The following is a 26,108-nucleotide window of genomic DNA, read 5'->3' on the forward strand; positions in this document are numbered from 1 at the left end:
CTGAGCGTCGTTTTGTGCCCGTGTCATTGCAATCTCGAGTGCGAGCCGCGCTCGAACGATTCGTCTCCGCAGGGATGCCAAATCTCGCGTAGATGAGGAGGCGAGCGCGCATCACGCATTTTTTTTAAAACAGTCGAGTTAAGTCGTCCGTCTAGTGACGATCGTGAGCGACGCCGTGCGTTCTCTCGTAACACAACCAAAAGACGAGAGGCCCAAATATCCTCTCGTATCGTTCGCTCCTCGGAGTAAGGTAGATGAGTACGGCCCGAGTGTCTCTCATTCTACACGGGACCGAGTGCCCATACACGCATACCAAGGGTCTTGCACCCTTCCATCATACAACGAGCCCGAGCGCTCTTGGTGTACTACCAACACCAATCATACTCTCATACACGTTCGCTCCTCGGAGTAAGGCAAACGCAAATCATACGAAATTCGATCGAATCGAATGAAACAAAAATGGCAATACGAAACGCACTCGAGATCGCGGTGGCATGAGCCAAACGGGCTGTAATCGGCATATACACATTCATATACACAATCGACACATACTTTTATACGTTTACAAATACACGTTCATACTTCGTGGGTTTTTATGCCGCAAGGCTTTTCCCACAAGAGCCAATAAACATTCATAATTCGATGGCTCAAACGCGAGAGTTTTTTTATTCAAGAAAACCTCAACCTCTATCCTTCACCCAAATAAAAAGGGTTCAATTCAAAACTACGAGGCAACTTCGCCTATGAAGAAGCTTCGACTATACAAATTTGGTGTCAGAATCGGGATACGAACACACGCCCGCATAGAGGACAAGAAGAAAAAGGTGCAAACGTGCATCGTATTCAATAAATCGTGCCACTCTTCGACTAGCCAGCCATCGTCTCCAAACTCGTCACCCCCCAGTTCGCCATCGATGGAAAACGATCATCATCTACAAAAAGATAAGTACACAAACGGTACAAGATTCTTAATATCGTATTATACACTTTCTCTGGCGTTATACGTCTTTCTATAGTTCATAACGTTCGACGTAGTCGAAAACACATTTCGGTCCAACGCACGCTTTGTGTGAAGAACGTAGCATGCATATATCCGACGATCACGTGTATAAAACATAGGTCTCGTTTTCTGTTATGAGAGTCTCGATATCTAGGCGTTGAAAGATAACCGTCGCACGGGGAGGTTTGTTTACACTTGACGCGGGCCGCGCTCGCTCTCTTGATCTTATACGGTGAAAGACGGACGAGTTCGCGCGCGTTTTCGAAAAGATACGCGCTGCACGGGGAGAGGCTTAGAGCCGACTCTTGAAAATCAGTCCAGCTTCGACATCGAACGCATAGACGTCGTATCCTGTTTTTTCTCGAAGATCTCAAATATTTGTACGCACAAGCTCAGTAAAATGGCTGCCCGCGTAAAATTTATTAATCAAAAGCGTGCGACTTTAAAGGCGAACATTACCAAACTTAAGCGACTCACGGAGGACGCGGATTTTGAACCCGCGAACATAAAAATGCGGGCGGATCGTGTAAAAGAACAATTTCGAACATACGAGGAATTACACGATGAACTCGCATTATTAACCGACGGAGACGGTGACAACGTCGATGACTTCGACGAGTTGCAAGATCGATTCTACGCGATCATAACTAAAATCGAGACAGATTTATCATCGACAGCACCACAACATCCCGGTGTAGCAAACGTGACGTCGCTGCCGATCGACGGCACGCGTCGACTTAAATTGCCGGTCGCCGACCTCCCAAGGTTCGACGGCAACATCGAAAAGTGGCTATCGTTTAAAAATACATTTTTGACAATGATCGACTCTCGCGAAGACATAACGAAATTACAAAAATTCTTGTATCTAAAAAATTGCCTAGAGGGTGACGCGTTAAATAAAATTCTCATTTACAACGTGAGCGAAGAAAATTACGGGACGGCATGGAAGTTACTTCTAGATTCGTATGACAAGACTCGAATTTTGATAGTAAAACATCTCGACGCGATCCTCGAGTTGCCCGCGGTAAAAAAGGCGACACATAAAGATTTAGCGCGACTCGTCGACGACATGCGCCAACACGTGAACATGCTCGCGTCATTGGACGTGATACCAGATGAACACTTATTAGTCCGGATAATCGAGCGCGCGTTACCCAACAATATTCGGGTGAAGTGGGAAGAGACGCTCAATCTCGACACCTCGCCAACGCTCGAGCAAATTTACAAATTCGTCTCCGAGACCGCGTTTCGTTTATATACGCTCGAACAAGATGTATCGCGTTCCAAAACAGAGACCAATTACAAACGACCGCTTCCGAATTATAAAGATCAAAGCGGAATCAAGACACGACGCGGAGAAAATGGCGCGCGTACGTTAGCGATAGGCACGTCAGCAAAGTGCGTAGTGTGCAAACGGGAGAGTCATCCCATATACCAGTGTCGCGAATTTCAAAAAATGACGGTTCATCAACGGTGGAATTTCGTCAAGAGTTCATCGCTCTGCAAAAATTGCCTGCGCTCGCACCGCGGCAAATGCACTTCGACGCATTGCAAAAACTGCTCCAGGTTTCACCACACTCTTTTGCACAACGAATCTCCTGCTGCATCCACCCATGCGACCCAAGAAACGATACCATCGGATACACCTAAGTCGACAACAAAGGTAAATTTAACATGTAGCAAAATGATTACATACAGCTTCACGTCAAGGGCGTTACAGTCGCAGTTAATGCTGAGCGCTCAAATACGCGTCAAAGACTCACGCGGTCAATACCTAAAACGTCGCGCTTTGTTAGACACTTGTGCGACAGCGCATTTTATCACGGAGGATCTTGTGAGAGAATTGAAACTACCGATACGCGCGTGCACGATCGCGGTAGGAATGATCGACGACGCAAATACAATTTCTAAAGGCGCGGTCGAATGTACATTTTATTCGATACACGATAATTTCAACAAAACTCTCACGTTTCTGGTCATACCGAAAATAGCTGATAACGTACCGAACGAAATCTTTCCTCGCGAATCAATCGACTTACCACGGAATGTAAAATTGGCCGATCCGCAATTCCATTTGCCTGGAAGGATCGACATCCTCATCGGGTCAGGGACAACGTTGTCATTATTATCGATCGGACAATGTGATTTGTCCCGCGACGGCTGCGATCTAATCTTACGGAAAACTCAGCTCGGCTGGGCCGTTGCCGGCGGAAAATCAAACGCCACGGTCGGGAAGCGAACGTCGTGCCAACTGACCGAATTAAAGGAAACAATAGAAAAATTCTGGTTGCTCGATGATGCAAACGCTGGTCAAAGAAAATTATCAGAAAATACAAGCTGCGAAACTCATTTCATTCGAAACGTCACTCGCGAACCGTCGGGACGGTACGTCGTTCGTCTGCCGTTCCGCAGCGCCGATCGAGACCTCGGTGATTCGCGATCTATGGCTTTGCGACGATTTGCTGGCTTGCAAAAAAGGCTTAACGCGGACCCGGTCCTTAAAGCGGAATATCATCGCGTTATGAATGAGTACATAGAACTAGGCCATATGTCACTCGTTGTCGACGAATCGCTACCCGGTTATTATCTCCCACACCACGCGGTCATAAAGGCGACAAGCGCTACGACGAAGACCCGAGTTGTCTTCGATGCGTCCGCCAAAACAAGCATGGGAGTGTCGCTTAACGATACGCTGATGGTCGGCCCGACTATTCAATTGAAACTAATCGAGCATCTTTTACGATTTCGCAGTTATAAATTTGTGATTACCGCGGACATCGCGAAAATGTACCGACAAATTTGGATCGCCCCCAGCGATCGTCGGTACCAACGAGTTTTCTGGCTCCAACAGGAAAGAATTCGCGTATTCGAACTAAACACCGTAACGTTCGGCGTGTCGTCGGCTCCGTTTCTTGCGATACGAACCGTACAAAAACTTGCAAGCGATGAGAGCGCGGATTATCCTAAGGGGGCCGAGGTTTTAACGCGCGACTTATACGTCGACGATTTGTTATCAGGGGCAAACACCTTTGAGGAAATCGTACAAATTCGGGACGAAGTGATCGAAATATTGAAGCGTGGCGGATTCGACATTCGACAATGGGCGTCAAATCACCCGCAGGCCCTAAATAATTTGAGCAAAAAAACCGCAGATATCGATTTTCTGACAGACGAAAATCCTGTGCACAAAACACTCGGTATATCATGGAACGCGCGGAATGACGACTTCCTTTATACGGTGAAACGTATCGAGCCCTCCGAGAAGGTCACAAAACGATATATCTTATCAGAAATCGCGAAAATTTTCGACCCCCTCGGTTTACTCGGTCCGGTGATTCTCACCTCGAAAGTGATTATGCAACGATGCTGGAAAGCAAAAACTACATGGGACGAGTCCGTACCCAGCGCGTTAGATTCCGCATGGCGATCGTTCGCGGAACAACTGTCATTAATCAACAATTTAAAGATTGACCGATACGTTTCGACAAATAACCCAATCGATATCCAGATTCACGGATTTTGCGACGCGAGTCAGACGGGTTACGGAGCTTGTATATACGTGCGCTCTTGCGAGCAGGACGGCGAAATTCGCGTAAGACTTTTCTGTTCAAAGGGACGGGTGGCTCCGCTAAAAGATCAAACCATCCCTCGACTCGAACTCTGCGGCGCTTTGACACTTGCTCGCTTATATCGCGAAGTCCTCGAGGTAACGAGCTTTCGCGTGGACAAGACAATTTTCTGGTCAGACTCGACAATAGTTTTACAATGGCTAAACAAACATCCGAGCGTCCTAAAGGTGTTTGAGGCACATCGCGTCGCAGAGATACAGGAAGTCAGTAAAGACGCGGAGTGGCGGCACATCCGGACTGATCAGAATCCGGCAGACGCGTTATCGCGAGGTCAATTTCCACGGGAATTTTTAAATAACGACTCGTGGCTTCGGGGGCCTGCGTGGCTAACTCAGCCCGAATCCGTTTGGCCGCAAGTCGCGGTAACGCCTCAGAAGGATTTACCGGGGATTAAAAAATCATTGTGCATGTTCTCGCAATCGCAATCGGAAGAAATTTTCAAAAATTTCTCGTCATACACACGATTGATTCGTGTCGTCGCGTACTGCTTACGTTTCTCACCCAACAATAATGTCAAGGGCGTTTTGACAATCAAGGAAATTGAGGAGGCAGAGTATCGCGTTATTCGATTAATCCAACAAGCGCACTTTCAAGACGAAATCGATCGTCTTTTATCCGAAGAAAGGGTGAAATGCGCAAAACTCGGATCTCTGAATCCGCGAGTCGACGAGAGAGGCTTGATTCGCGTCGGTGGTCGTATAAATAAGGCCGATATCTCGCTCGATCAAAGAAATCCGATCCTTCTTCCGTCGCGACATCACGTAACCGACCTTTTGATTCGTCACACGCACGAAAAATTCTTTCACACTGGGATCCAATCGACATTATATAGTATCCGGCAAAGATTCTGGATACTAGACGGCAGAAATCAAATACGTAAAGTCGTGCGACGTTGCGTGCGATGCATCCGGTTTCGGGCTAAACCAGAGACGTACAAGATGGCCGATTTGCCAAAATCTAGAGTAGACAATGCACCGCCGTTCTACCACACGGGAGTAGATTATTTCGGTCCGATACTCGCAAAAGAAAAGAAACATCGGAATCGGAGCAGCATTAAAGTCTACGGCTGCGTATTTATTTGCATGTCGACTAAAGCTATTCATATCGAGATCGCAAGCGATCTGTCAACAGACGCGTTCATAGCGGCTTTACGACGATTCGTCAGTCGTCGGGGCATTCCGGGCCATATCTATTCGGACAATGGGACGAATTTCGTCGGCGCGAACAGTCAACTTCGTGAATTTTACGCTGTCAGAGAGTCCGAAGACTTCCGTTCTCAACTGTACGAATTTACGTCGACCAGAAAAATTGAGTGGCATTTCAATCCGCCCCTCTCACCTCATTTCGGGGGTATATGGGAGGCGGCTGTAAAGTCGTGTAAACACCATCTTAAACGCGTCATGTGCGATTTTTTGTTTACGTACGAAGAATTGACTACTCTAGCAATCGAGATTGAGGGCATTCTCAATTCGCGCCCATTGTGCCCTATTTCCACAGATCCAAACGATCCAATTGCTTTAACCCCCGCGCACTTTCTTGTTGGAAGACCGCTCACAATGCTGCCGGAAAATGATCTTTCGCTTGTTCCAGACAACCGAATATCCTCGTGGCAACTAATCACTAAGACACGACAAGAATTCTGGCGCCGGTGGCAACTCGAATATTTGAGCGAGTTACAAAAGAGACAGAAATGGATAAATCCGACCAAAAATATCGCGCTGGACACGGTAGTCCTATTGATTGACAAGAACCAACCATGTATGCAGTGGCGACTGGGTCGAGTGGTGGAACTACATCCTGGAGGCGATGGCGTAGTCAGGGTGGTCACCGTAAAAACGACTCGAGGACTCTACAAACGCAACACGAGATCGATTTGCGCTTTGCCCATAAGCGCTTGAGATTATCGGGAGAATTCAACGAAAACGATAATTTTCGAACTCTTCTCAGTTGAAATTTACAATTGATTCTTTCTAATTTTTCAAAATTCGAGTTTTCGATTCATACTTACGCAATATTCAGTCAATATACTATGTAGATGTAAGCCAAGGATATTTCTTCAAGGTCATATTCCAATTAATTATTTACTCTATGCATAAAATATCAACTTTAGACTTAAGGTAATCGCTGTAAAAGGATCAGTTATAATAAGGTTAATGACATGTACTACTATTTGCATAATTTTGTTCGTTAGCACTCCCAACGGGGGGAGGGTGTTCAGTGCCTGAGCGTCGTTTTGTGCCCGTGTCATTGCAATCTCGAGTGCGAGCCGCGCTCGAACGATTCGTCTCCGCAGGGATGCCAAATCTCACGTAGATGAGGAGGCGAGCGCGCATCACGCATTTTTTTTAAAACAGTCGAGTTAAGTCGTCCGTCTAGTGACGATCGTGAGCGACGCCGTGCGTTCTCTCGTAACACAACCAAAAGACGAGAGGCCCAAATATCCTCTCGTATCGTTCGCTCCTCGGAGTAAGGTAGATGAGTACGGCCCGAGTGTCTCTCATTCTACACGGGACCGAGTGCCCATACACGCATACCAAGGGTCTTGCACCCTTCCATCATACAACGAGCCCGAGCGCTCTTGGTGTACTACCAACACCAATCATACTCTCATACACGTTCGCTCCTCGGAGTAAGGCAAACGCAAATCATACGAAATTCGATCGAATCGAATGAAACAAAAATGGCAATACGAAACGCACTCGAGATCGCGGTGGCATGAGCCAAACGGGCTGTAATCGGCATATACACATTCATATACACAATCGACACATACTTTTATACGTTTACAAATACACGTTCATACTTCGTGGGTTTTTATGCCGCAAGGCTTTTTCCACAAGAGCCAATAAACATTCATAATTCGATGGCTCAAACGCGAGAGTTTTTTTATTCAAGAAAACCTCAACCTCTATCCTTCACCCAAATAAAAAGGGTTCAATTCAAAACTACGAGGCAACTTCGCCTATGAAGAAGCTTCGACTATACAGAAGGAGAATTCATCCCTCATGTGAAAACCGTAAAGGCACGCTCAAAGGAACATTATTGAGACGAAATTGTAATATTCGAGGTGACAGGCATTGGTTCCGTCGTTTTGTTCCGAAATACTGGTCACAAACTACTCGCACAACGCTGGTACGAGAATCGAGATGCGGATGCACGACCAGAGAGGCTGAGGGTCGTGCGCGAAGCTGCCGCTATAATTTTAGAGGTCATACGCTCGACACTTCATAATGTCAAGAATTATCCTCCGACCGATAACTTTTTGAAAAACGTCGAGGATGCAATTCCCGAATCTCTCCACGTTCTTTTGACCAACATTATTTGTAAGTTGAAAAGGAATTCGCTCGATCCGTGATAGAAAAAATGCACTGCTATCGCGCATGCCATCGTATCTGCCGTACGTCCGCGATCTTTCCTTTCGCCATTAAAACTGCGGGTTGGCGCCTTCTTATACAAGAAATTTGGGTCGAGAACTTTAATCAACGTTCTTTCAGCGTTGGGATTTTCTGCAACGTACGATGAAATTAGTACGTACGAAGCTTCTTCTGTCATGCGACGTCAGTGCCAGGTTAAAGAGGGAACATTCTCACAGTTTGTTTTTGACAACGCAGACTTCCACATAAATGCATTGGATGGAAATAATACTTTTCACCACATGGGAGGGATTCAATGCCTAACTCCCTTCGATGTTGTAGAACCGAAAACACCAACAAGTCGCTACTCTTCAAAAACAACTGCCGCAGCCATTGCAGAAGCCGGACACGTAGAAATTTCTTATTACGGTGAAGAAAAATCAGCGGGTTTCCGGAACGTGAAGGTTGCTGATATAACGGAAATGCAACAAATCTCTGAAACATGTCTGCCAACCATTGGTGATCTGATGTGGCTCTACGGAAAATGGTCCTGCATCGACGATATACCAGGGTGGAATGGATTCATGGAAGAAGCTACGGCCGGAAAAACCTTCGTCAGGTCGAGTATAATATTCCTTCCGTTTATCCATGCACCTCCTTCAGATTACGACACGCTACATACAACTCTCATGTATGCTCACGCCAGGAGCAAAGCTTCGAACAGCAAATCCTGCATCGTAACGTTCGCTCAGCCACTGTATTGTAAAGCGCATGACATTGTTTCCAACACTGATCCCCCCTCTGAGATTAATTCCATCATTCTTCGCCTGAGGGGATTTCATCTTCTCATATCATTTCTGGGTGCGACTGGATTCATAATGAAGGGCAGTGGACTTGAGGACGCTCTGAAAATTGTTTACGCTGAAAATTGTGTAGAGAAGATCCTATCATGTATCGTGCCTACACGGCAGAGTTACTTGTATTGGGATACGCTTATGTGATTACGTGTGACACACACCTTCAAATCTGTGCAGAACTCGAAAACAATGGCTACCTGACATGCGCAATACGGTAAGTCGGAGAAACGCCGGGTCAACACGTGCTGGCACAATCAGTTGCTTGATACGCGTGAGCCAGACAGCACTCAGGCTCCTCTCCAATTTGGTGAGCGTATAATTCGAATCTCTGATTTGAACTGACGCTAAGTAGTATTTGTCACGATGGTTGTGTTGATACATAACTGAGACAACGCCACTGCGGCATAAGAGGGTCGACACTCGTCGTCACTCCATGACATAGCGCCTCTCGGCCATTCAAATAGCGCCTCTCGGCCATTAAAATAGCGCCTCTCGGCCGTTCCATCTCTCTCTTGTATTCCCACTGGGAAATTGATTATCCCCTTGATAATTATTGTGTAACTATCTTCCACGCTAGCATCTTGTAAGGTGGTTGAGCTCACCCCTATTGTGTCTTCACTCGAATCGTCACAATTCTCTCTCTAGATACATCCAGTGCACACATCCACTCATAAATCTAACATTCATTCACATACATTGTACACGATTTCGAGGAGGTTTTTACTCAGTTCCTGCTGAGGTTTTCCTCCTCTGGGGTAATAAACCATCCTTGATTGACCCCCAAACCGAGTGGATTTATTTAAAATATCTAACCTTGCCCATATCAATAATTGTTATAAGTATTAATTTCAAGATGAAAGGGAAGTACGGGAATTAATCCTGGTGGTCAATTTCCGACAAAACATATCAGGTCACGCGTACTCGATAGCTGTTCGTGCTCATTTTCTCGTCTATGCATCCTTAGCGAAGCGCGTTATGGACACAATTGAGTTTGACGACGAGGAACGAAATGAGATGGAGAAATTACTTCTGGATTTAGATCGGACGGTCGTTCTCGGTGCCGAAGAAAACGATTCGGTCAAAGCTGTGATCGATAAATTCGGGGTGGCGCTTAATCAATTTGTCAACAAAGGACCCACTGCTGAACTATGGACGCAGTACTTCCGAATGGTGACGTTGGTAAAACAGTTCATAGAAGCTGAACGATCTGGAAACTGGAAACTGCATCTCACTACAATTCAAAGGATGCTGCCCTTCTTCCACGCTAGCGGTCACTTCCTGTACGCGAAGAGCGCCAATCTATATCTTCAAGATATGTTGAACCTGCGTGATAAGATGTCGGCTGATGATTATGAAAAATTTACAACGGAAGGTTACTTCACAATTCGGCGTACCAACAAATTTTGGTCAGGCATCATGTCTGACTAGTCGATTGAACAGACTCTAAATCCAGAATCTAAAATAAGTGGAGGGTTGTTTGGGCGAGGAGCGAGTGAAAGCGTGGCAACAAGATGGACCATGGGTGCGGTGCAAATGCAGAACATTTGCCAACAAGTGGAGGATTTTTGCAACATTCACAGCGCGACAACTGAGCAACACATCGACTTCCGGCCAACTCGTGTCTCTAGGGACAATTTGGATATGGAGAAGTTGGATCAGTGGTTCGCTGCACATGATCCTTTCCGTGTCGATTCTCAATCGATGTCTATCAGCACGAGATTTATCGGCACAGGAAATATTAACTGTCATCTCGCTTCTGAAATTGGTGCGAAAATGATGAAGAATATGATCAGTTCAATTTACGGTTCGGTGACATTTGAACGAAAGGACAAAATCTCACCCTTGGATACAACTTCAAGCAGCATTACCATTGACAAAACGACTGCTCCTGCTTTTCTAGCGCATCAGTATTTCCAAGCAATCCGACAAAGACCTGCAGGATTGTTTCGCTTACGAGCTCGCGCCGTACCCTCTTTCGTTATTCAATGAAGAAGGAATGCGAAAGGGTACAAAGTCTGTATTATACAACTGTTTCGAGCCTCTACAACGTTCTCCGTCCCTAGGAGAAAAGCGCCTCGAGGTTATTGACGGGGGATATTTGTTGCACAAAGTTATTTGGCCTCGCATGCAAGCAACGTTCGATAAAATTTGCTAAACATGCGTGTCATACGTGAGAAGACATTTCACGGAGAAAGTTATCATTGTTATTGATATAAAACTGACTGTTCCTAAAGGGTGGGAACGCAGAAGACGGGCAGCGAAGTACGGTTCTTCTGAGATTGTTGTCAATGCGACCTCCGTTCCCTCTATAACACAGGAAAAATTTTTGGCGAACGACAAAAACAAAGCCCACTTTATCGATTTACTTAAAACAGCCCTGGAGAAGTCCGAAATCACAGTTCAGCAGGCACCAGCAGATGCAGATCCGTTCATCGTAGGAACAGCGATTTCTGAAGCTCCGCAATACGATCAAGTAACAATCATCGGCGAAGACATCGACCTTCTGGTTCTACTCACTGGCATCAGACGTCATGTGAAGAACGTTTTCTTCAAGAAACCAGGCAGAGGGCGCAATCCTGGACACGTGTACCTGCCGAAGAGTTTCCAATATGGAGAAGATGTTGCGCAGCACATTTTATTTCTCCATGCCTTCAGCGGATGTGACACTACGTCCTCGATATTCAGCATCGGGAAAACAAAATTTCTCACCACGATTCAAAAAAATCCACAAATCGCCAAAGTTCTCAACTTGTTCAAGCAGCACGATATTAGTAAGGCTGTCTTGGCTCATGCCGGTGAATGCTTATTGATCGCTTTGTTCGGAGGCGGAGAAGGCGATAAATCTGTAGACGTACTCCGATGCAAAAAATCACGAAATCCGTTGTAAAACAAAAATTCGACTTGGCTACACTTCCACCAACAAGCGCAGCGGCGGAATGCCACACGTATAGGGCATACCTTCAACTCCAAATTTGGTTGGAGTACGAAATGCTCGCAACGGATTAGGGTTGCAAGAAAACAAATCGTGGGTTGGAACCGATCACAACCACCGCTGACCCAGCACCGGAGTCTTTGCTCAAATTGATTTCTTGCAAATGCAAGTCCGAATGCGAAAAAATGTGTGGCTGCCGTAAAGCGGGCCTCAAGTGCTCCGTTTTGTATGTGCACTGCAGCGGAGAGACGTGTGACAATGTATCGAACATAAGGGATCTCCTGCTGGAGGAAGACTACGATGATGATGACGACAATTTCGAGGATCTCCGTTCGGAAGAAATGGCTGAACCTTTCGTCGACGGTCCTGATGCTCCGATCGAGAGCGAGGAGGCAGAAGAGATCGCGAGCCAAAATGTAGCCGGGCCCTCGACAAAACGATTACGATTGGCATAGGGGAAGATAACTACGCGTGATTGAAATTGGAGGTACGTATCTTATGGAGGGAAACAATATTAGTATGAATTATACATAATTGTCAAGTTAAGATAACTAATCAGTTGTTCAAATCCACAGGTTTCTACTTGCTGAAATGCCGAGAGGACACAACCAGATGTAAAAGACACAAAATTCCCTTCTACATTCTCCATTACAATTTTTTGTCAATAAACTACATAATAAACGAAATATTTGAAACATAAAAAACCATTTCACCTCTGGTTTGAATATAAATCCGAAAATATTGATCGTGGAATAAAAAAAGTGCGAGAACCAAAGTTGAAAGAAATAAAATTCCACCCATTACGATTTTTTTGACAAACTTGATAGTATAACTCTGCAAACATTGATCCTAGCGTGAAAATGATAATCACTAAACTTGTGGAAAATTAAATTTCCAACAACTTTGGATCTCACCATTTTTGTTCTCAAGTTGCAAATTAACGAGTTATTCCAGAAAAACGAAAAAATTGAACTTTAAATCAAGATGGCGGCGAACTCAATGGCGGGATTTTCCTGAAAATTGAGATTTAGACTTCCAACCACCGTCCACCCAAAGTTGAGAAAAAAAAAAAAATCGCTCCCCCTAATTATTTCCATCTGAATGTCTATCTCGACTGGACTATAGCACTTGTGCTAGCACTCGCAGCTGCGGAGAGGGAGGACTCGGGTTCAAATCCTGGGCCTATTAATTGGGACTTGAACTGCAACTTGAAAAATGTAAGCCGGGTCACGCCGTTCAGGCGCCAGGTTGCTGGTCGGTGTTTGGGACTCGGGTCCGGCTACACCCGGATAAGGTTTTCGACAGTTTCGTTTGTCCTTCGTGCAAATGCGGGTCTTTCTACTAACACTGCCAACCTCCTGCTCTACTCTCTACTCTTACTCCCATGTATTCACAAACTTCATTGTAATCAATAAAGAATTATTATTATTATTATCATCATAATTATCATTATCATCATCATCATAATTATCATTATCATTATCATTATCATCATTGTTATCATTGTCATTATCATGATCATGATCATCATCATCATCATTATCATCATCATCATCATCATCATCATCATCATCATCATCATCATCATCATCATCATCGTAATCGTCATTATCGTCGTCATCGTCATCGTCATCGTCATCGTCATCGTCATCGTCATCATCATCGTCATCATCATCATTATTATTATCATTGTTTCGTTGAAATAGACTTTTCTAATCACCTCAAAAAAATGGACACGATAGAATACATGGTGTGCAACATCATCGGTCTTACTTTGTGCAATCATTAAGTCAAGTTGTGCATGTGACACGTGTTCCGCAAAATTGTATTAAAAATAACGACTATATGGCATCACAAGAAAGTGGACATGTTGTTTCTGTTTAATTTCAGTGTGGATTTTGATGCTCTTATTGTGAATGCAAAACTGATATTGGTTGTACGCTATTTCTAGCAATGTAATCCCCGTTAGCATATAATGAGGCATGTGAATTCTGTATTACATGTTTAATTCATTATACAGGGTATACATACCTCATATTTCGAGAACGGGACGAGTTGAATTAATGCAAAGTTTGCCCCTTCGCCAGTTCGCAAATCAATCAAAAAAGCTATGAGATTTCCAAAAATAAACTCTACTCTTACAGAATTACTTTTATTATTGATACATATTCCGGTGCGATAACTTCTGTGCGTGACTTCCGTAAACGAAGCTTCTCCCGTTCTCGACACATTAGGCGACTTACCCTGCATATGCATGGAGCTTAATTTCTTTTTATATTATTTACCGCAGAAGACAGTCTTCGTGAGATGATCACTGGGTCATGTCGCCCAGATATTCGGACTTTTCCAGTCTCAATTACGAGATAAAGGGCACACTCCAAGACGTCCTTCTCAAATTGTGAATACTTCCACACAGTAGGCCTCTGTCGATTGTAGCTCCCACGCCATATCAACCCAGCATCCGCCATCACGTATTCCTGACGCGCACTCTCATCTCCCAGGAATACTGTATCATCTTGAAAATAAAAATACTGCTATTTCGCAACATAATAGACAAGTTTCACATCTACAATAGTTACCATAGTTAAAATGTTTGATTGACACAAGTGTAGTACACAGTTAAAAAATAACAATGTCAAAAAGTATTGATGATATTGAGTACAAACATGACAAACGTGATTGTCTCAATTGTAAAGTCAGTTGCACTTACTAACTTACGGAGACATAGTAGTATATTGTGTCGGAAGTGAGAAAAACTGCGATTACGAGTGTGAACTTTTTATTGTGGAACGAAAGCCAGTGCTGTCACCGCAGGAGCATTAGTGTAAACGCATCATATGCCAAGGTAAATGCTGTAATCATACGAGTGAAATATAATCTAAATAACCACATGTGTTGCACACGCTACTTTTTGCAATAGCTGTGAAGGAGATATCAATTTGAGATGCATCGAAAATTTTAGTGACAGTGCGTGTAACTGATATTAGGTGATTCATGTTTTTACTAGAAAAAAATTCTATAGGGTCAATCTTACAAGCGGTGGTTCTACAAGTCTGTTGGTACAGGGTTGTTTCTAAATGCAACTGTTCTACGAGTTTATTTTCATACGCCACGGTTCTACATGAATCGGTTTGGTTCGTTCCTGAAAATTAGTTTCTACATGAGGCCGTTCTATACGTTCGTTACTCCAGATTCGTTTTTACAAGCGGTGATCTTACATGGACAGGTCAATGTCAATTCTACGGGTTTTTTTCTACACAATAACGAATGTAACACAACCTCGAAGTAATTAGCAGAACGATATACGTATACTTGTGCAGGGTTTGTCTTGTGCGTGAACCTTGTTCTACAGAGACGAATCTGTTGGAATAAATCTTACCGGATAGTGTAGCACCACCGTATGTATATACGAACCAAACCTGATCATGTAGGAGCGAATTTGAATGGGCATCGGTTCTACGTGAAACATTCCTACAAGTGAAAAGTTCTCCAAGTTCTTTTCTACAAAGATTGTTGCTATATCAATCTTGTTCATTCCTCATGACATATTAATGCCATGTGACATCAGCATATCGTCTATATCGGCAAGCCACATTGAAATCCAATATCCAAGTATAACTTGGTTACCATACATCTTGGTTTTTTCTAAATGGCCATGTTGAGGCTAGCCTCATGGCATTGTTTCCTGGTGACAGCCACATGATCAACCCGCATGGCCATAAGGTGCGCATTTAATATCGCCTTGCTACACGGATACAATGTGGTCGCTACCAGTTCATGCTGCGTGAGATTCAATTCAGCATAGCCAGCATTGTTATCACCCTATCTCATAAAAAAATTTCGAACAAATGAACAGGTATAAAAAGATTATAATAACAATCGTATAGAAAAGATTATAATATCAATAGAATAAAAAAGATTATAATAACAATAGTATACGCATGAAGTTGGCGGTGGGGTGAGATGCCGAAAACAAAACAAAAAGCATCTAGCGAACAAAACTTCCTTTGACAGCTGTCATCGGCTGGTTATGACAGTCTTTGACAAATATCTTTATAGGTATCTGTTTCTGACACGCAAAAAATGAACATGCAAATGAAAATTATCAAGATGGTTCCCGACGGGAATTGTCTTTTTCGCGCGCTGGCGTATTGTGTATACGGCACTCAAGATCGACACGCAGAGGTGAGACTGAGTATCGTTTCAAATATAGTGGATAATTGGTCTACATTTGCGGGTTTTATTACAGGTGATGAGTCAAACGGTGCTGTGATTAGGTCACCTGGTGATTACAAATCACATATGAAAAAAATGGAATTTACGGGGGAGAAGCAGAATTAGGTGCAGCTGCGGACATTTTTAAGATACGTTTAATCGTGTATCGCGAAGAACAAATTCATCCACACCGAATCAGATCCCAAAATGAAACACAATTCTCGCCACTCTTCACCGGCGACGGAGACAGTGGACACTTTGATGTCTTGCAGAACCAAAATAAAATTCAGATAGTGAGTAATAAGTATGAAAAGTGACAATCAAATAATAGTAAATCTAAATATATCACCAAACAGTCAAAAGGACAGCCAGGATTTACGATGACAATGGAGTTAGGAGAAGTTTCAAGCAGCAGACAAGGCGATGAAGTTGGTGGATGGTCGGAAGTATCACAAAAGAAAGAGGAAAATAAAATTGTAAGTGCGAAGAACCAAATAAGCCATAGAATAATATCCATCAAATATTCGTATAACCAGGTAAGAGGACGACCAGGATCGATGTTGACCACAAGAGAAAGAGGTGTTTTGCGGAATGAACAGCAACGCAAATATTGAGAAAAAAATAATATAAAGAAGGTAATTTTGGAGAATAACCGGCAGAGCGGTAGTAAAAATAATTCAACGAAGGGTGTCGAAGAATTAGAAGAATCGATTGTGATTATTGATTTGGAAAATAAATCAAGAGGACGTACCAACCAATATGATGGACATAGAAGAGCGAAAAATTAGACGACGAGAACAGCAGCGAAAATATAGGGAAGCGAACAAAAAATATCATACTGGCTTTTCAACCAACGAACAGAAAGGAGGAGTTTCAACCAGCAGACAAGGCGATGGAGACGGTGGATGGTCGGACGCATCACAAAAGAAAAAGGAAAATAAAATTGTAAGTGCGAATAACCAAATAAGCCAGAGAATAATAATAAACAAATATTCCTATAACCAGGCAAGAGGACGACCAGGATCTATGTTAATCACAAGAGAAAGAGGTGTTTTGCGGAGTGAACAGCAACACAAATATAGAGAAAAAAATAATATAAAGAAGGTGATTTTGGAGAATAACGGGCAGAGCGGTAGCAAAAATAATTCAGCAAGTCAAGGAGATAGATCGATATCAATAGAGAAGGAACACCAATTTTCAACCAACGAATGGAAGCTTAGATTGATGAAAAAAAGAAAAGTAAGCACAGAAGGAATTGAACTGGACAGCAAGAGACAACGAGTAGATGAAACGACAGACGAAAAAGAAGTGTATCAACGACTTATGAGCAAGAATAACGTATCTGAAATTCATGTTTGTGATGAAATATTAAGTGACAGTGATACGTTGACATCGATGGAGAAGGAACTGTCTGTATTCAGCCAAACAATAGAATAAACAGAAACAGAGAACGAGTGGAAGCAATGAACAGTGAATCAATCATTGCTGAGCATCGTTACAACGGGGAAATTGAAAAAGGCATTTTCAAAACTGTGGAGCAACTAGACATGAGTGAAATGAACGTAAAATGTAAACATTGCAATGCAGAAAGGTTCAAATATGAAACAGGAAGGGTGGCAAATAATTGCTGTCATGGAGGAAAAATAACATTACCACCATTAACGGAATATCCTGATGTACTTCAACGTCTGCGAGAAGGGAATGACGAAGTATCAAGACACTTCAGACAACATATACGATGATATATGACGCGTTTGCGTTTGCATCATTCAATTGTATCGTGGCAGATCTGGGGAATCCAGGACCATATGTGATGAAAATAATCGGGGATGTGAGTTACAAAATATCTACAAGTTTAGAGACCGCAAACAATAACCGACCGAGATATGGACAAATTTACATCTACGATGCACAAACTCAGCTAGCGCTGAAAGAAAATGACGCAAGAAGAGCAAACCTGTTAGAAATTATTGGTAGACTGATAATAGATATCAATCCTTACGCAGCAAATTTTAAAACAACGTACGAGCGATTTGTTACGGGAGAAAGCCTGGTCAGATTAAACTTTATAGCACTCAAGGAAGACGATAGACGGCGGTACAATGCGCCAACTTGTGGTGAGCTAGCAGCTCTGATCGTTTCAGATGACGGGGCAGCATCTGAAAATATAGAAGTACAAGTATTTCCAGAACAAGACCGTGCAGTTGGATATGTGCCGAAATATTCGCATCACGTTGATCCAATGACTTTTCCATTACTATTTCCGAGCGGTGATTTAGGATGGAGCTATAATATGAAACACGTAGGAACAAACAAGAAAATCTCTCCTGTTCAATACTATGGACATCGATTGGCCTTACGTCGAGGCGAAGCACAGAATCAGTTGTTGCTGAGCGGACGATTGACACAACACTATGTGATTCACGCATATCTCACAATCGAATCGCAGCGTTTATTGTTTTTAAGAAATAATCAGAAGCAATTGCGTGTAGAATGTTACAAGGGAATGACTGATCACATATCAAATAGTGAAGCGAATACTTCGGATCGAACAAGACTTGGGAACCAAATGATTTTACCATCATCATTTTCCGGCAGCATGCGACATATGCAACAGCAGTACCAAGATGCAATGGCAATAACAAGGAAAGTTGGACGACGGGATTTATTCATCACAATGACATGCAATCCTAAGTGGCCGGAAATATGTACGGTATTAAAAGATTTTCCTACACGTACCACTGCAAACGACATCCCAACAATAGCTTGTCGAATATTTAACATGCGGCTACAACAGGCAATAAAGGAAATCGAAAGCGGTTCAGTATTTGGAAAGATTGAAGGATACGTATACACAGTTGAATTTCAGAAGAGAGGCTTACCGCATGCTCACATACTATTTATCTTAAATAACAATGACAAACTTTTGACTCCAGAAGCAATTGACAGTTTCATATCTGCAGAAATACCAGACAAACAAATACATCCACAACTATATCAATCTGTCACATCACACATGCTACACGGCCCTCACACATCCAAAATACCACGCTGAAATTCGGTAACGAAGTCATGCTCAAAGAAATTTCCGAAAGGCTTAGTGGAAAATACTGATATAAGCGATGGCGGTTTTCCAAAGTATCGGAGACGAAAAAGTACAGACATAAACTATTACTGCAACCGCGTGGAAGAAAGAAATATCCAAGTAGACAACAGCATGGTTGCGCCTCACAATCCATACCTACTTGCAAAGTACGACTGCCACATGAACGTAGAATATTGTGCGTCAATAATGGCTATTAAGTACATCCACAAGGGACATGATTGTGCAAGAGTACAGATAGCTGATTCAAACAGCGAGAGTGATGGTCAGCCAATAATCAACGAAATACAGGATTATGTAGATTCGCGTTACGTAGGACCGATGGAAGCAGCTTGGCGTATACTAGAACTGCCAATGCATGGACGAAGTCATGCAGTCACACGCTTACCTGTACACCTACCGGGGTAACAATACGCAACGTTTGAGGAAGGTAGAGAAGTCGAAGCCGCTCCAGATGAAAAAAAATGGAGAACCCATCTTATTGCATGGTTTGAATTGAACAGCATAGATGAAATGGCAAGAAATATAACTTACGCGAACACGCCAGATTACTATTCGTTTCAAGAAGCAACAAAAACGTGGAAAAAAAGAAAATATGCATGTAAAGTAGTTAGTAGAATGACAAATGTTTCACCAAGGGATTCCGAAAGATTTCACCTCAAACTAATCCTTGGACATGCGACAAATGCAAGGAGTTTTATAGATTTACGCAGTGTAAACGGGAGAGAATGGAACACATTTAGAGATGCTGCAGTGGATATGGGTTTAACTGCGACAAATGACGAAGCTTTCAAGATATTCGACGAAGCTGTTTCAATACTTATGCCAAAACGGTTACGTCATTTTTTTGTGTGGTATTTAATCGGTGAAATGCCATCGAACGCAATAGATTTATGGAATACTTACAAGAAAGCACTATCTGAAGACTTCATGGATCAGCATGAAAATAGAGCACTATGTGCAATTGAGCATCTGCTCAGAGCTGAGGCAAGATCATGTGCAGATTTTTACTTACCAATACTGGAGATAATTTTCGAAAATAAAGCAGAAGAAATAACAGTGGAAAATATAGAAACCTTTGCAAAGAAAGGCAGTGAACTGGTGGAACAATTAACCAACGATCAGAAAATAATTTATACACAAATTTTTGATAAAATTATGTATGACAAAAGTACCGGTAGAAAACAAGAAAAATGCTTTCACATCGATGGATCAGGAGGAACAGGAAAAACATTTTTATACAACGCGTTGTACTACATGTTGAAATCTGAAAAAAAAATGTTGCATGTGTTGCTTGGACAGGTATAGCAGCCATCTTACTACCACATGGAACAACCGCACACAAAACATTTGGATTACCATTGACACTGCAAAAGGAAGGAACAATTTTCATAAATGCAACGATGAAAAAAAAAATACAAAGTATAGATGTATTTATATGGGATGAATGTTCGATGATACCGAAAAATGCTTTAGAATTGATCGACAGAACGTTAAAAGATATAATGGAAGACGCATCACCGTTTGGTGGGAAGACTATAATATTAGGTGGAGACTTCAGACAAGTTTTACCAATTGTGAGACGAGGAGGTAAACAACAAATAATAGAGGAAACAATTAAATACTCTACACTTTAGAGTATATTCGAAAAATTAAGCTTGAAAAAAAATATGCGAGCAAAGGAGGATGCAGCAAAGTTTTCAGAGTGGTTACTTAATATAGGTAATGGAGAAATGGAGTTGTTTGTACCAGAGAAAGAAATACAAAGCAACAATTTAATAGACGATTTATATCCAAGAAATCTGCCACTTGATGAATTAACAAACAGATCCATCTTAGCTCCATTGAATGTCGAAGTTAATTAGTTAAATACAGAGATACTACGCAGAATGGATAGCAATATATTCGAATCAAGAATCATAGATTACGCAACATTACAAGGAATTGATACTGCGGATGCAGCACTTGACGAAGAAGCTACTCTGCGATATCCGATAGAGTATTTAAATGGATTAACGCCATCAGGTTTACCACCACACAATCTACAGACCCGTAAAAAATCAAGCCTATCTTAAAATCATTCTCTCTTAATTACAGAGCAATGCTCGGGGCGATTGTTAGGTACAACACAGAAAATCAAGTTGACCGAAACCCGATTCCGACTAAGCGTTAGGTACAACGCAGAAAATCAAACCGACCGAAACCCGATTTCGACTAATAAAGCGTCACTCCGCCTCGAACCTACAAAATGGAGACCAACTGCACAAAATAATGATTGCAGGAAAGCAATTTTTGAAACACAATTTCATGTAATCTTTGTGTTATTCCAATATAGAAAATCTATTTTACTTTTTTTGTCTTTCACCTAATTAAGTTTATTCCTTCATGAAGCAAGTATAGGTTAACCTACGCATGTCAAGGAAGTACAAAAATCTTTAAAAACTTGATCAGCCGTAGATTCTGCATTAATAACCAAGATGGGAGCTGATAAAGAAGAAAAGGTTTGTTTTATCAACCAATCCTCATGAACCTCATAAAAATTTCTGAGGAGCTCTAAATAAATGTTCGATTCTTCCCCACGAGAACGGGAACTGACTCGGGCGAAAGAAGTTTCTGGGGAAACTCGCAAATAAACAATTGAATCTACTCTGAGCTCAGACGAGCGAAGGCAAAGATCGAAATTTTTCATCAATCAATGAGATTCGAAGTCAACTTCGAATTAAATTTAAAGTGAAAAATGTTAGATAAATTTATTTGAAAAAAAACGGATTGATATCAATTATTTGTACTTATAAACCAGACGCAGTAGACTCTATATCTCTATACGTAGATATACGTAAAAAAATCTGAAAATGATGACTATAGCAAAATAAGTCGCCGAATGCAATTGGGGTTGCACGGCATCGGAAGTTTTGTACATGTGAGTGGATTCGTTTACGAAAATAATCTGAGCAGACCTGCATAGAGAGCCAATAGCAATGTCGGTTTGATCGGAAACAACCGATCAACAGTTGCAGACCTGTCAGGAAATCAACATAAATGAATTCACCTGTCTAATAGACAATGCATGAGGAAATAGTGAGGCGCGCAGCGCCGAGGTGGGGTTGGCGCACGAAACGCGCAGGGGCGAAGCCCCTAGTGTCTTAAAATAATGTGATTTCTATCTGGCCGTCACCTTGTAATGGCCTGTGGCTTTTCGATGCGCCTAGTTTTCAGTGCGTTGTATAGAACTCACCCGGCATTTATCTGGCTGCTATCTTATGAAGCCACATAGCATTTATACGGCGCGATCAGCGGTAGTCGTATCTGAACTGAAATGTTCAGGAAAAATAAATTACTTTAGTCCACTCGGATTGATTCTGCCAAAAATCGCAATTCAATTATTATTTGTTATTGATTGATTTTCTCAAACAGACCATAGATTCGAAAGAAAAAATTAAAAATTTTCCTGTACAAAATATATTTATTTGATAGAATGTGATTTAAAAATTTTTCGTCCATGGAAAGTGGAGTTATGTTCTTCAATGGGATCAGGGGTCCATCGGTGGGTCCTCGATGTATTCGTCTCCATTCTGCTCCCATGTATCGGCGATTATAAACTTTTTGTGAAATTTCTTCGCCTTTGGCCTCTGAAGGAATGAAGTGAGGTCCTGCAGATCCTTTCTGTTGAAGATTATGTTTAATTTTAATAAAAGCTTGTTATTATGAAGAAATAATCAGTGATAAAAGAGAATATTGAGTATGTGAAATGTTTCTTCGTAACACTAAGCTTTGAGGGATGACGTAGGACTAACTTGCTCTTCTTTCAGAACCAAAGAGTGGGAGAAATGTCCTCGCAATAATCGTTAGGTCTAGGTCTTGCGAAGAGAATCCGCCAATTGTAACTTGCGTATTTGCACGAGACTTCGCACAATGAAAGAGTAATACAAACAAGTGGCCACGTATTTTGGCGAATCCGTAAATAATTAACCGCTTCCGAGAAAATAAAGGTTAAAGTTTCGACGCCACTTCATTAGTTCGTTCGGGTGATATTAAAGTCGCGTTGTACACCTCGAAAACGCGGCAAGCCAAAACTCCTACTTCGCTCAAGCGATCGGAATGAAACTTGGACAGTTAATACCTTATTTTCACAAACAGTGCAGCGGCGTTTAACTTTTTTTATATTTTGAAAAAATTTTTACAGATCGGTTATCACTGACAGGAATTGGAAAAATTTTCACAGTTCCCCTGAATTTATGGAACTATCCGATATGATGCTACTCGGCGCTGATGAAACACTCATTTTGAGCTCTATCCCACAAGATTTGATGGTGAAATGACGAAATGGCAGCTGTTCTGGTTTTAGATTACGAGGAACACCGACATTTCATTTTGGCCGTATTTTATACCGACATTACACGCATGCAGCTACTCTTACCTCTTGCATCAAAGATGTAACATGGCAGCGCTGGTGATATCTTTTGGTATTGTCTGATATTGTTCGTGCTGCCACGAATAAATCACGTGGCAACTATGATTACTGAATCCGAGACTTCGAAATTTTCTGACCATAATTGTTCCTGCATCGCCTTCTGTAGCTCATGTAAATTGCCTGTATTTTTTCGGGACTTGGAAAAGACCCGATCGAAATCGAAATCGTGATTGAAGTGACTGAAGACTATCAGTCACACGTTGCTCTTACTTATTCTACGAGAACGAGAAAAAAAATAATACGAATAATTACTCGCAGATCGCAAACGGCAGAACGTCACTGAACTGACACATAACATAAAATATACACAGGATCGACGAGTTCATTATTGGGATCGCAATTACAAGCTAATTATTTGTGCTCGTTTTGTCATTCGCTTTTGACTTTTCAAAAACCAAAAATTAATTCGGATAAACGATCGTAAATCATAGCCAACGTAACCTCCCTCGACTGACAGCTAGCGTAATATAAATCACACGTCGAGGGCGACCTAACCTAACCTCACCGACTCAATCACAGATTTGAATATGAGTAGGATGAATAAAATCGTCTTGTCTTGTGGGCCAACGAGAGAGGGGAACTTACAATTAGTGCGTCCCAGTTGTCCTTCTTCAACACACGTCATTAAACAAGGGTAACATTGACACATTAGTTCTTCGCTCTTCTTCCATTTCAATATTACACTTTCGGCTAACTTGCTTACTCTATTTTTACCATAGAAATATTAGGATCTAGGCAAAATCATCTGAAATGTAAAAAAATCCGCCAAGTTATCAAAACCAAATCATAATAAAAATTCAAGAACAACTTAGATATTGCCAGCGTCTGTCGTGAAATCAGGAAAGAACCCCAAGCCCTACGATCTCTCAGCAAGTAGGTATACGTCGTCTAGTGGGACTTCGCTGTTTCGTTTAGTGATATCGAAACATCATTCCAAGCGCTACGTACTTAGTGGGCACATTGGCTTTATATTTTTTATCGAAACGGTCATGCTTGTTCGTGAAGTGTGTGATCCAAAACTATCTGTTAACATCTATCAATGGAATGAATTTTTTTTAACAAAAGGAATTGTGCATCGGAATGACTGGTTGATGACAGATTGTTTAATGTTACTAACGTATCGGATTTGTTACTTTTCTTAGCCACTTCATGTTTAATTGCATATTTTATAGAATTGAGGACTTCGTGGGATTCAGTCTATTGATCAGTTACCTTTGAGCAGTAATATTATCGTATATTTTCAATTTTGGAATGCACATGTGCGTTTCGTTCATTTATTCAAAATCATTTGTTGCTGATTGGAATCCGAAAATCGTTGCGTGCGACTGTACATACGCACCGAAGGCGCCTACACCCCAACACTCCCGTACACGTACGATACAATTCTTAGATTGCCCTTCATTACGTTATTATAAGCATCTTCGAACATGGTTGGTAAAAATTGAAATATTTTTTTAGCTAGCTAGCAAGGACAAGATATTGACAGGTAAATTGGACATATTTAAGCTGTGGTTGCTTGTGCCACGTAATGTATTCAATCTAGTATACTATTTCCATACAGCATCGAGTTTTTATTTAACGTGATTAAATATATATTATCCCGCGTGGTAAAAAATGTACAATTTATATTCTCATGTCATTTTTTAAAGTGTTTTTCTTAATAGTATTATTTATTCACTCTTACTCCCGAATGACTCTTAGGCGGAAGGATCGGGGGGGGTGTTTGCACTTAAAGAGTTCGCTCTATTTCAGAGATTTAAAGGAAATAACTTTAATAATAGCATTACATTTCATAAGGAAAATATTTCGGCTTCGCCGTAGAATTGGCCAGAAAGAGAGGGATTTAAAATTCTGCTATAGCCCGTCCCGTCGTGGTCTCACAAAATGGCGTCGTCGCCATGCGGCCTCCCGCCCGCTTACTGTAAACGCGTCCCTGCACTCTAGTTCACACAGAACGCACACAAACACACCCACGGCTCCCACACAGAGAATCCCCGGCCACACAGGCACCGTTGAGGTGGAGGGTCGCAATCCCTCCACTCAACCGTGGGTCGCACTCGCCTACTCGCTCGCACTCTCACGCGCACTCCTTCTCTCTCTCGGACGGTACGCGTCGGACTGGGGCGAGGTGGGGTCCTTTCGCCAGCCCCACGACCAGATCACGTGGTTGGTAAGCCACGTGATCGAGCCGCGAATGCCGCGCGCTTGACGCTGGCAAACGTCGTTACCACCCGTCGTCCCGGCCATCATTTTTTTTTTTTTTTTTTTAACACATTATTCCGCGATTTGATGCGATAGATTAAACTCCATAATTACTCTGTCTCTATAGCATTCGTTACTGATTTTCAACAATAATGTGCCCGCTAAGTACGTAGCGCTTGAAATGATATTTCGATTTCACTAAACGAAACAACGAGGTCTGACTTCACGACGTATACCTACTTGCTGAGAGATCGTAGGTCTTGGGGTTCTTTCCTGATTTCACGACAGACACTAGCAATATCTAAGTTGTTCTTGAATTTTTTTTTGTGATTAGGTTTCGATAACT

At 42.2% G+C, this 26,108-nt stretch overlaps 2 protein-coding genes across 4 annotated transcripts in view; one reads left to right on the plus strand and one right to left on the minus strand.

Annotated features, from left to right (window-relative positions):
* LOC107227861 (annulin-like) overlaps positions 1-26,108 on the minus strand; it is a 486,920-nt gene that overhangs the window by 266,369 nt on the left and 194,443 nt on the right. For 2 of the 3 annotated variants that reach the window (XM_046738423.1, XM_046738482.1), the window contains one exon: positions 14,057-14,286. In XM_046738423.1, the coding sequence (XP_046594379.1) occupies positions 14,057-14,286 (230 nt within the window). Of the gene's footprint in view, positions 1-14,056; positions 14,287-22,324; positions 22,347-26,108 lie in introns of those variants that run through there. The other variant, XM_046738525.1, reaches the window with a different exon arrangement.
* LOC124294194 lies at positions 593-6,917 on the plus strand. Its single transcript, XM_046738671.1, has 2 exons — positions 593-2,663; positions 6,220-6,917. The coding sequence occupies exons 1-2, from the start codon at positions 1,401-1,403 to the stop codon at positions 6,244-6,246; spliced, it is 1,290 nt and encodes a 429-aa protein (XP_046594627.1). The 5' UTR covers positions 593-1,400; the 3' UTR covers positions 6,247-6,917.

This window comes from Neodiprion lecontei, chromosome 1 (assembly GCF_021901455.1).
Source record: "Neodiprion lecontei isolate iyNeoLeco1 chromosome 1, iyNeoLeco1.1, whole genome shotgun sequence".
Taxonomy (NCBI): Eukaryota; Metazoa; Arthropoda; class Insecta; order Hymenoptera; family Diprionidae; genus Neodiprion; species Neodiprion lecontei.

Excerpts from the sequence above, each read along its gene's own strand:
- LOC124294194 (XM_046738671.1), top strand. The coding sequence starts at position 1,401 with ATGGCTGCCCGCGTAAAATTTATTAATCAAAAGCGTGCGACTTTAAAG. Across the intron at positions 2,664-6,219 it reads CACCTAAGTCGACAACAAAG|ACAACCGAATATCCTCGTGG; the intron begins GTAAATTTAACA and ends CGCTTGTTCCAG.